A 13,008-nucleotide genomic window follows, 5' to 3' on the forward strand; every position below is an offset into this window, starting at 1 on the left:
GGTGTCAAAGATGGGCGGCGACCGCCCATTTTGTTAAAAACCGTTTATATCTTATATTTATTAGAAAAAGTTAATTAATACGGACTAAATAACCATTTTACTAAGATACTCCTTCCGTCCCGGAATACTCGACCCGGTTTGACCGGCACAGAGTTTAAGGGACTTGAATTGACTTATTTAATTTAATAGATAGTAGTTGATAGTGGGGTATTATTTTAATGTAGTTAGTGGGAGGTGGGTTAAGAGGTGGGGTTTGGGGAGAGTAGGGGGTTGAATTTTTAATTATTTTTTGTATGGAGTAGGGGGTAGGTGGGTTAATAGGGGTGGAGTGAGAAATAATATAATATTGTTAGAATATTTCCATTTTTAGAAACAAATCAAGTATTAAGAGACGACCCGATAAGGAAAACAGGTCAAGTATTCCGGGACGGAGGGAGTATCAACACTCCAATTTAAAATGTCTAACACTCAACCACCCCTAAACCCCCGATTCAAAAATCCCTATAGTTGGTTGTGGTGGAAGAACAACCGAGCGTATTGGTTCTGTTGGTATTGGTGGGTGGACAAAAAAGAAGAATGGAAGATTGAAGTGTGCGAGTTGTCAAAAGACTCAAGGCACACTCCCTCTCTCTCTCTTCTGAACTGTACTCCTCCTTCGACCTTGACTCCTCGAACAAGCAGCCAAGCACTGAATTCACCAAACAAATATGCACGCTTCCGTTGGCCTTTCTCTTTCTTCTAGGTATGCCAATGCGTATTTCCCCCTTTCTTTCCTTTTGCTAATTTCTAATTTGTTGAGTAATTTCAGGGCTCCTGCTATCTGTTCTTCTTCTGCTCACTTTAATCAAACTCAGCTGCTCTTCGCTCATCTCAATCTCAACTATTACTACACAGGTCCCTTCTTCATTTTCCATTTTTATTCATTAATTTCAATTCATTTCCATTGGCTGGCTTAAAAATCGATTGCGATTCAGATTAAATCTTGCTTCATCTCCGTTCATTTGGGATTAAAGGTTTCTGTATTCTTGTATTTCTAATTTTGTTTTTGTGCACTCATTAAACATAAATTATGCTTGTTGAGTTGTTGTTGTTGATTTTCACCTTGATGTAACCTATCACTGAACTGAACCGAACTGAACCAAGCTTGTTCCTTTTACCATCTAACCCCATGCTGTCTTCCCATTGTGCTATACAACAGCCAGCATTCTTCTGAGTCTGCTAATTTTGTCTTTGTTTTTGTAAGTTGGGATTTTCTTGTTTGTGGAAATTACTTGAATTGCGTATGAGAGTTTACTAGCTCACTAATTAAAACTATGAACTAACCCAGTAATCGGTAGATTTCTAGTACCATTTCTATAATTTTCAGGATTAAACACCCAATTCATTCCATTTCTACCTGCAGGAACCAAAAAGGCTAGATTTTGTCGCATCAAAGCTAGCTTTTGGGAATCCATCAGATCTGGGTATGTCAACTTATCTTTATTCTTAACCAATGCCAGTGCTTAGTCTGCTGTGTGCTTGTGTAAATTCAAAGTCACATTTTGGCTATCTTGTTCGGAAGGATAAATCATTTTTTGTTCTACTTTATAGCTGTACTAGATAAGAAGCACTGGGAAGATCATTTTCCCTCTTTCCTCCGAATAAGGGGAAATGTTTTCAATATGCCAGATGAAATGTGTTTCTTGCACGCTTGACCTCCCGACCTAAGTCACAAGAAACTTGAATCCTTCAGAATAGGGTTATGTTCCACAAAGTAAAGGAAACAAGACTAGCATAAATTTTCTGTTTTCAAATGATGTTGAAGTATTCCTAATTTAAAACTGAAATAAACTTCTGCCAACCAAACAGTCCCATAACTTCTAGTTTTTTCCCAATATCATTATCATAAAACCCAACCATTGTTGGGTTAGCATTGCATGCCTTTCTTGCTGCTCATCAGCTAAATATTGTATTTTTTTTTATCCTTTCATCTCTGAATTTGTTTCCTCTTTGTTGATTATGAATGTGATCATATTCGTATTGGATAAACGAAACATATTCGTATTGGATCACTGACTACTTCACTTCATTGCCCATGCTGTCGTGTGAGGTTTTTATCGTTCCATCTTGTTATGTTTGCCTTGACTTTTTGCCGCCTCTTGTATTGGTAGGAGGAGAAGAATAAGCAATTACCAGATGCACTAGTTGCTCCAGTATCATAGATCATTTATTTAACGCTTTGTTCTACGTTAAGCTTGAGATTTGGGAGTACTCTTGACTCACTCTCAGTTCCTCATCCACAATAATCTTATCAAAGACAAAATCCTTATGAAAGGTTGCAATTTTAGAGTAGGCTAATCTGAAAGACAATTATGTCTGAGATTTTGTTAAATGTTTCGTCATACTAGGAAAGTGTAAAAAGAGTCAATTCAAACAACTGCATATCGGAAATAAAGCAAGGCTTAAAGCCTTAAATGATGTGGGACAATAAATGGCCCTAGTTAGCACTATTGTGCTTTAAGAGTCTTATGGAAGCATATAGTGATAAGGTTCCTCTTTTAGCTTGTTTTTGCTAGGTTGTTGCTCTTGGAGTCTTGGGCATTTAGTGAATGTTTTGGATAAGTTGAGAGTATACGCCTTTTGTCTTTGATGCTCGTCAAAAGAGGAGAGGAAGAACTTCTCTGGTTACCTTAGGCCATGTTTGGTTTGACAGAAAAAATTATACATATAGCGGAATTAATGAAAGTAAGATAAGAGGAAAAAAAATAATATATATATATATATATATATATATATATATATATATATATATATATATATATATATATATATATAAGCTCACGTGAGAAGTGTGAGAAGTATTATACACCGTTGGATTAATTAGATCTGATGGTTACAGCGAATCGGATTAGTAGTGTTCTTGAAATTCAATTCCAATTCTTTTCATAATCTCTTAAATCACACAAACAAAAACAATCATGGTGGTTTAGGGAATGTTTGTTTACTTGTGAAAGACGAGTGGTGCGTGATTATTTTAACTTATATACTTTGTTATTATTTATGGTGATGTATCTCTAATTTGAGTAGTCATTACAGATCCATTGACTTATCAAGTATAGATACATCAATAGTGTACATTAGATGCTTCCTCTAAATGGCAGCCATTAATGAATGCTTGAGAAGGAGATAGATGATCGATATGGTTGTAATTCACTATATTAGAATTGGAAGGTATTATTGGTTTATCTTGCCCAACATTAACAATTTATGAGATCAATTGAGCATGCTATATTACCGCCATGGAAGGTCGGTAATAAACCTTTGATACAATATTGATGTATCTATAGGAAATATCTAATGTATCTGCACTGCAATTCTGAATTTAATTATGTGTTTATGAAGGGTGGTCGGTTGGGTGAAGGGAGGATGAGAGAAATGGGGAAATAAGAAGATGATGATTGAGCATCATGAGGTAATGCGTGAATATGGAAATGGTTCAGGTTCAGTAGCACAGGAGGTGAAAGAAGTTGTTTAAATTTTATACATAATCTCGTCCGTACGTTTCTTAATCCAACGGCCCATAATGCTTCTCACCCTTCTATATATATATATATATATATATATATATTACATAAAAAATATTATAAGGGATAATAAAAATAAATAAAGTTTAAAATAAATATAATAAAATAAGCACATTTCAAAATAACATTTGAAAAAAAAAAGCAAGAAGTAAAATTAGAGAGTCAAAATGGAAGATGTATTAGTCAAATGAAGTCATCAACGTATATTTTCTCCCTCCACTCTGTCCTATCCAACGCCACATTCTCCTCAATCCCAAATAGGCTCATATCGTGCTCAATCACCTTCCTCCAAGTTTCCTTAGGTCTTCCCCTACCCCTTGCAATTCTATCACTTTGCCACCCTTCTAGCCTCCTAACCGGGGCATCACTTGATCATTTGCTTACATGCCCAAACTATCGTAAACGATTTCCCATCATCTTAAACTCAATCAGTGCAACCCCTACTTTCTTCCTAATAATCTCATTCCTCAAATGATCCTTTCTTGTATCCCCACACATCCAACGTAACATTCGCATCTCCGCACATTCATCTTACGCACGTGACAATGTTTCACTACGCAACATTCCGTGCCTTATAACAACACCGGTCGAATTTTCGTGCGGTAGAAATTTCCCTTCCATCTTTGGGGCATGCCTGGATCAGATAGGAATCCCGTGGCACTTTTCCACTTTAACCTACTTGCTTTGATTCCATGAGCCACATAGCCATCCATTTCCCATCCTTTTGGATAATAGATCCTAAATAACGGAACATTTCAGAACCTTGGACAATTTTCCCATGAAAGGTAATCGCCCATGTCTCTTTGTCTTGGACTCCACTAAACTTACGCTCCATATATTCCGTCTTGTTTCTACTCAGCCTAAAACCCCGAGATTCCAAAGTTTGTCTCCACAACTCCAACTTACTTTCCACTCCTTTGGTTTCAGTAATCAACACAATATCATCTGCAAACATCATGCATTAGGGTGTACCATCTTGAATTGACCTCGTCAATTCGTCCATGACTATAGCAAAAAGAAACGGGCTAAGGTGACTATAACAATGTAAAATGATTGATAATGGAAAAATCATTTTTCAGGAAAACATTTACAGAAAACCAAACATCTCTTAGTGTAGACGACGGAAACACCTGTGAACACTAAGGTGACTTTTGAGTAACGCCAATTAGGGAAACACTCATACACAGTCCGCTTAGCTAATGATTTGCAAGAATCAGCATAGATTGTTGACCAGAATGGAGAGATTATGGACAGAATGACAGATTAAGGGAGGAAGAACAAGGATTAGGGAAGAACAAGCAACGATATGCCTGTATTAATGCTAATCAAGGTGAAATGCACCAAATACAGCGTAGTCATTTTTCGAGAGGGATGGCACTCTCCCAAACTACAACTACTAATCACTTAATACAATATTCAACATATTTCTCTCACACTAATCTGCTCTTTTTTAAAAGCTAACTAGCTAGCTTATTCTTCAAGCTCATAATAGAAAAGTAATGATACTTCCTAAAATACCCCTCCCCTAATATTGGTCCGTAGCATAATTAACTAAAATTTCCTTCCCTTCAATTCAATATAGCTAACAACCAGTAGCATACCCTCAATGCCTGAAAACTAACACAAACCAACCAGAACAAGAAGCATTGGGAGCTAGCCTGTATTTCTGTCAAATTATTAAATACTTGCACAATGTTTTGTTATTGTGTTAAAGTGCAAGTTGTAATGTATGTTTCTAAAACGAACTTCTCTAATTAATAAATATTATTTCTGGACCGAGTGATTTAAAACAGTGTGATATTTTCCCCCCTTCGTTCTTTAGTTATGAGACTTATGTCTTCTTTTATGGATCCCGAATAGAAGTTAACCTGCTTGCTGTTACAGAATCTTGAAGAACAATACAACTCAAGTCGTTGAACCATCTGTTCCCATTGAAGAAGAGGAAGAGCCTTTGCCTGAAGAATTTGTTCTTACTGAAAATACTCAACCAGATGGCGTTATTGAACAAATAATATTTTCTTCAGGTGGAGATATTGATTTGTACGACCTACAGGCATTATGTGATAAGGTGATTATGGAGCTTTTGTTAAATTTTCCAAAAGAGATGGATACGAATGAACAAGTCATTGTCAGGGAGTGAGTATGCCGTGTCTGATTATCTTGAGAACTATCAATTGAGTAGATTCACTTCTTGACTGCACACTATCACCTTGACAGGTAGGTTGGCCCCGGAGGCCACTCTCAAAACTTGGAGCAGCTTTGAAAAATAGCTACATGGTTGCCACATTGCATTCTGTACGGAAATCACCCAATGCAGGTAATTTGTATATACATCTCAAATTTTTAATAACTAGACCAGTAGACCCTGCCTATAGCTGGATATATAAACATATACTGGGTAGTGGTTTTATATATTTGTAATAGTATGTTTATTATCCTACTTTTTAAAAGTAAATGATGGTCATCTTAGTGTACGGTGAAAAGTTATCTGACAGATGGTGATGACTACAAGACGCTTATTGGAATGGCTCGTGCTACATCTGATCATGCCTTTAATGCTACAATATGGGATGTTCTTGTTGATCCATCTTATCAGGTATCTATGACTGGAGATAAATAAAGATTCTTGATATGTTCAGTTGTGTGTGTATCTGTTTGCATTTAGTATACTATGGGATGGTTGAGTTTGAAGGGTGTGCATATCCCAAGTTAGTGTTAAAGTTTGTTCCGTTTTGTTTACATTTTGATCACCAAAGACAAGGGGAAGATTTTATAATGCTGTCATGCTGAACTTAAAGCGTTGCTACATCACAGATTATCTCTGGAAAATCCTCAAGCCATATACCAGTGAACCATCAAAAGGATGATGCTTCATGATCTGCTAAGTGCTAACATATTTCCTCCCTCCTTATATGACTAAAAGAACACCAATGATGTCTTCTTGGCCTGATATTTAAGAATGAAGGCTTGTTAAATGCGTAATACTGATTGCTGGTTCAAATCCTCACTCTCGTTTTGTAATTTGTAGCTCATTTGCACCAAAGAAAACAAAGTATGACTAATAGAACAGAACTTTGAATATAGGCAATTTTTTACCAAATTTGAATGCAAGAAAACTGTCACGTTTCACTTAGATCTGCAAAATACATCTTACTATTGTTTGCTTTCAAATTATATGTTTTTTTATTTTAATTTATGAAGTTGTAGACCAAAACTTTACTTGATCAACTTATGTTGCGATATTTCAACTTCTCAATTTAAATATAATGATATTTTCTTGTAAGAAAATTAGGATAAAAAGTTTGAAATTTGACATGGAAAAGTCACCATAAGTAGTTTTTAGAACAGATAAGTAGGAGCTAGGAGTCCATAGTACTCCATACTAATGTTTGTAACTTGTATCACTAATTTTGATTTGTACAGAGTATAAAAAAGCGATGCTATCGAGTTTGTTGTCTTTTATATAGGAGTACAGGTTGTCTTGTCATTTGCATATAAGGTCCTTAGAGAAGTCCTAGAGTGTCAACCTAATGCGGGGTTCTCTGATGGCTTGTGCATGCACTTTCTATGGAAAGTTACTTTGCTGCAAGTAAACATTCTACAATATGCATGGGTTTGAATGACTTGGTCTATATGTTTTTCTCAGATAATGCGTTTTCATTGCCGAAGGTTTGATTAAATCTCTTTTATGCAAGCTTGGGACGGGGTAGATACTAGGTAGAACCTTGGTCTAACAACACTTGAGTTGACTTGAGCCTGGACCATTTTGCATAACCTTCCTTGATGCGTGGCGGACAATGTCTTTGGTTTATTTTTTTGTGTGTGTGGAATATGGACAATTTGTTTTAGGTGCATAACAGTACACTTTCTGTCTGGTTCTGTTGCAGGGTCAAGGACTTGGAAAGGCTCTTGTGGAGAAGATGATAAGGGCTCTTTTACAGAGGGATATTGGCAACATTTCTCTCTTTGCAGACAGTAAAGGTATGACTTTCATTTTATGGACATCAACAAGATATACATTTACTATCCGTGATGACAAGTTAAGTTGTATGAAAGTAGTGTCACATGGAGTTATCGCGTGCAACAAAAATAACTCTTCCTGGGGATGTTGTTTGTGTTGTATCCGACTAAGTTTCAAAGCTGATTGAGCTAATTAATGAAGTGTTAACATTGATGTGTGTTAATTAATGTCCACTGCAGTTGTTGATTTCTATCGAAATTTAGGATTTGAACCAGATCCAGAAGGGATTAAGGGAATGTTCTGGCACCCCAACTGTTAGTTGTTGGAAAATAGGTGAAACACGAGACTATGATCAATGATATTGATATGATAGTTCAACACGGAACTAGGTTATGGACCTGTGGTAGCGATATTGATATGTAAAAATGTTAATTTCGGATCTTTCTTGTAAAGTTTCGGACTGTGGTTCTGTACTAGATTATGGATAATGATATGTATATCATAAAACAGTCCAGGACCAGGACTCCATGTATACAACAAGCAGCCCATAAATTGCTTTCATTTCTAATTACGTTAATTCCAGTATCATGTTTAATTCAACTACTACTACTACTACTGCTGTGAAAACCGCAAATTTTAGATTTTGTTTGGTTTGTTAAGGAATTGAGGTCACATTTTTCTCCCGTATTCCTTACTTCTCTCTTTCTCTCCCTTTAAATTCCTTTTTTTTCTCCATAATTTTCTTGCAAGGAACTAAACAATTGAAAACTATTTTGCAATTATTTTCTTTTTTTGATAAAGGCTAACTAAACAACATTCTGACAAATTAGAAAAGCAATTTAAATCTCGAAAAGCTCCAGTTGCAAGAGTATGAGCTCGATCCATCCGCTCCCTCTCTACTTTGTGAACGTTGCACCAAGAGAAATCCTTACCTAGGGTCTTGATTTCTTCTAGTGTCTAATGAATTTGCAGCTGTTGGAAATCCTTGTCCAATAGCATTTGCACCAACTGCTGGGAATCAGTAAGAATTGTAACATTCTTCAAACTTGCCCGTCAAGCCCACTTCATGCCATAGAAACAAGTCATTGCTTCAGCTTGTAAGACACTCTCTTTAGTTCCTGAAGATGCCCCACCTATTACTAATCCATCAGTCCTTTGGTGATACTCCCACACCCAACCCATACTTGCATTGTGGTTATTCTTATGCCAAGAACCATCCACTTGAATCATCGTAGTTGAACCCTCAAAGCCAGCAGGGTTAATATAGCTCTGAAAAATCCTGGTGATATTTGGCTCATTTTCTGGAGGATGAAGAAACTGCATCGAATTGCAGAGTTTGCTAATAAACACCCCGTGTTGGTTAAAGCCCTCCTTGATTAAAAAAAAAATACAGAGACAATGGTGGTGATGTCATTCTTGAAAACTTGGTTGTTCCTCGACAATCACAATGCCCATAAAGTACTAATGAAATAGATACTTCGGGAACTATTTTTCCCATCCTGGCATTGAAATAGCCGGATATCGAACATAAACCAATCCATTAAGGAAATAGTTTCATTGATTTCAGAATGGATTGCAAGAAAACCATCCCTCCAAACTTGTTGCGCTAGCGAGCAAAAATGAAAAATGTGTTGAATATTTTCCTCTCCATTCGCACAAAAATCACAGTCAACCCCCATTTGGATTCCTCTAGAGTTAAGGTTATACTTCGTCACAATTCCATTATGGAAAGGTTTCAAGAGAAAAATCTTCCATTTTGGTGGAATCTTGAGGGACCAATGATTCTTATAAAATCTGAGGGTGCTTTATTGTAGCTCAAGGTCAAGTCTTCCGAGGCTAGCATTGTGTAAGCAGATTTAACAGTAAACTTACCCGATTTGTGATATCTCCAATAAAGGAAATCTTCATGATCCGAAGATAGAAGTTCCATTCCCACAATTCGTTGAGCGTCTTTAAGTTCGAAACTAGCTTTGACGAAGTATAAACCCGATGGTAAAATAAATCGTCCAATCTCTTACATTTCGAAGAGAACTTCCGAATTAAAAACTTCTGGTAACTAATTGTAAGGCCAAGTCGATGAAAATAACTTATTGTTAGGATCAAGTGGCACGAAAGTTGGCACCCTCCCTAGTACCCATCTATCATTCCCTACCGCAACGTGATGTCCATTACTAATTTTCCAGTCACATCCTTTAAGGGGTAAGTTGCCCGACAAAGATCTCGCATACCCCAAGAGAAACCTTTCCCTTCAACCTTAGCCATTGATCCTGTTTGCAACGACATTGGACATTTCCTACCACAAATCCCCACCAACATGCATTATGGATTGTTGAACAAACGTGAAGCTTACTTCCATAAAAGAGCCTTGTTCAAGGAAGCCATTCCCATAATTCCCAAACCTCTCAAACAGTGGTTGTGCCAGTATGGATTCAGTGAAGGAAATATGTCCTTCACCCAAGGTGCATTAAGTCTAATACCAAAGGTTCAGATTAATTGCGAACAATTAATTCAGTGAGATCAAGTGATCGGAACAGCTAGCTGGAGCAATGCTTCCGATCAGTGAGTGCTAATGGATATTGAACTCACAGCTTACTCTTGACTGAACCTACAAGGTCACACCAATGACACGTAACAGATCACCGGATTAAATGAATCGGAAATTCATTTAATAGCTTTTCGGAAATTAAGTTGGAAACGTATTATACGATACGACCTTGCATCGGAATCGTATATCGTATCGCGAATATTCGTAAGCTGGGCGACACGAATAAATCGTATCGTACGACGGTGATTCGTCGTATACGAAACGATAAATAATATACCGGAAATATATTAAATCGCGAATACGAAGGGCATCGGAGTTGCCGGCCCGTCGAGCCAAGCACGTAAGCGTGCAAGGCCCAACGAGCCAGCAAGCTCGCGAGCAAAGGCGAGCAAGGCCAGCCCATTGGGCGCGAGCACGCAACAGCGCAAGCAACGCAGCGACGAGCGAGCAGGCCCACGGCCCAGCTGCTCGGCGCGCGCGCCGTGGGCTTCGGCCTGCAGTGTGTCCCTGGGCGCGGGCTGTGTGGTCCGTGTGCTTGCGTGAGTGGCCGGTCAAGGCTCTTTAGTCTTGGCCGGTTATATCATTAATACAATAGGTCAATTGTATTTTTCCAACACACAATTCATACTACTCAAACCCTAGACACAGAGAACCCTAATTCTCTCTGTGCCTCCAAAGTGAGTTCTTCCCAAAAGCAAAGTATCTTGATCGATTGTCTAAGCTACGATAATCAAGACGGATCTGGTCGTGTCGGTGAACCAAGTAGAGGAACGACAAGTGGAGTTCTTTGTTCGTGTTCGTTGACAGATTATTGTGGAAAACACGCTTCGAATGTAAGTTTGCTTAATCTGTGCTTTATACATGTTTCCTGGCTTTGGGGATTGTTTCCGCACATGTTATTATGTTTAACTGTATTCCCCTACAGTGGTATCATGAGCCTTATGTATTCAAAGCATGAATTAGCATGATTTTATTGTTTTTGCATCTGTCGAAAATTTTGAATTTTTTGTAGAATTTTCGGAATTTTTACGAATTATTGGATGAATTGCGTAATAATCAGGTCCGAAATCAAAAATATTCGTTTTTTCGAGTTTTAAAACCCTAATCTGATTGCAAAGGATTTTCTAAGATCAACTCATGCGAACGGAATTGCAAAAACAGCCTCGAAGTATCGTTTTTTGGGCGTTTTTGTTAATTTTGCATTAAAAATTAAAAGTGTCGGACAGTAATTCAATTAAAAGGTCGACCTAAACTACTCGGAATTTCTTGAAATTTTGACACAATGTTGTTGGGTATATTTTTGATCTATGGTACAAATTTCAGATTTTTCCGATAAGTATAAACCCTAATTTTTCCTTTCCTCAATTCGTAAAATTTGAAAACCTAATTGAATTTTAATTAATTTTGGTTTAATAATTCGGTTAATTGGGAAAGGGGATATAATTTCATGGGTCAGTGGATAATTTTAAAAATTATTGGATTAAAAATTTGAATGGTTTCGTTAATTTTAATCGCACTTAAACCAAATTATTAAAAATCTGAAATTTAAATGTTAAAGAACGATTTAAAGCTTCGGATTTATTAATTAAAAGTTCAAACTTTAATGTTGATTCGTTCGTTCTTAAAAGTTTGAATATTGTTAGCCCTTGATTTAATAATTTTACGAAATTGGATTGTCGTTGGAGTTTATTAAATCGTTAAAAATCGTTGTTTTTCGAAAATAAAAATCGTAACTTTTTGAAAAATAAAATTAATGCAAGTTCGTGAAGTTAAATTGAATTTTAATTGAGTTGATCCGTATTACGAACCAAAGGCACGAACACGAGTGTGGTGGACGTATGGCTCGTCGAGCCATACGGGCTGCTACACGAAGGCCGAGCCGCAGCGACACGGGCAGCAGCAAGCGTGCTGCGTGCCTCGTGCGCGCTGGGCGAGGAAAGGGGAAGGCGGGACGCTTGCGGGAGGCTGCGACGAAGCAAGGCAAGAGCCATGCGACGTCCAGCGCACGAAGCACAACACGCAGCGCATGGGCAGCGATGGCTGCGGGCACGCGCGCGCGCGAAGGCCTGGGGGTGTGCGAGCTTGCTCGTGCGCCTCATGGGCCACACGCAAGGCATTGGGCTGGGCGCAAGCCAAGTCCAAGTACGTAATCGGACTTTTTTCGTTGAAAATTGATTATTTCGTTGGGCTTCGTATATTTGCATTAATTTGGGCTAACGGGATATTTAATTTAATATTTTATTTGCTTGGGCCGGGCCGCGAGTTTTAATTTAATATTTCATAATTAATTATTATTATTGGTTTGAGTGGGAGCCACTAAATGAAATTAAAATGAAATAATTATTTTAATTATTTTCGTAGGTCGCATTATTTTAATTAAATTCAATTTTAATTAGAATAAAGTCTAAGGATTAATAATTTGGAAATTGATTAATCTTTTAGGACGCGTTTATATGAACGTGAATTTTAATTAATTCACGTAAATACTTGCATATTAATTTGGGCCATTCGTTTTAGCACACGAATGGGTGAATGCATAAAATATACTCCCTCCATCCCTTAATATTTGCACCGCTTTCCTTTTCGGGCCGTCCCTTAATACTTGCACCGCTTCTATAAATGGAAATTTATACCAATATTATATTATTTCTCACACTTACTTACTAACCCCACCTACACCCATATTCCCTACAAAAAATCATTAAAAATTCACACCCCCACTCACCACTCTCCACCTCTTACACATTTCCCACTAACTATATTAAAAAATACCCCACTATCAACTAACACTCATTAAATTAATAAGTCAATTCAAATGTCTTAAACTCCGCACCGGTCAAACCGGTGCGAGTATTAAGGGACGGAGGGAGTATATTTTATGTAATGCAGGTACTCCAAGTGACTAGTATGGCCAAATTTAGGATAGTTAAATACGGTCT

The 13,008-nt window shown here is 37.4% G+C and overlaps 1 protein-coding gene across 1 annotated transcript; it reads left to right on the plus strand.

The window, feature by feature from the left end:
* The first annotated feature begins 488 nt into the window (after positions 1–488).
* Positions 489–8,130, plus strand: LOC110804344 (histone acetyltransferase TAP1). The gene is made up of 8 exons (XM_022009927.2): positions 489–742; positions 809–894; positions 1,403–1,463; positions 5,448–5,631; positions 5,781–5,880; positions 6,059–6,159; positions 7,451–7,544; positions 7,764–8,130. Exons 1-8 carry the CDS (start codon positions 708–710, stop codon positions 7,841–7,843), a joined length of 741 nt encoding a protein of 246 aa, XP_021865619.2. The 5' UTR covers positions 489–707; the 3' UTR covers positions 7,844–8,130.
* Positions 8,131–13,008: the final 4,878 nt, after the last annotated feature.

The sequence above is a fragment of the Spinacia oleracea genome, chromosome 5 (assembly GCF_020520425.1).
Source record: "Spinacia oleracea cultivar Varoflay chromosome 5, BTI_SOV_V1, whole genome shotgun sequence".
In the NCBI taxonomy this organism is placed as follows: Eukaryota; Viridiplantae; Streptophyta; class Magnoliopsida; order Caryophyllales; family Amaranthaceae; genus Spinacia; species Spinacia oleracea.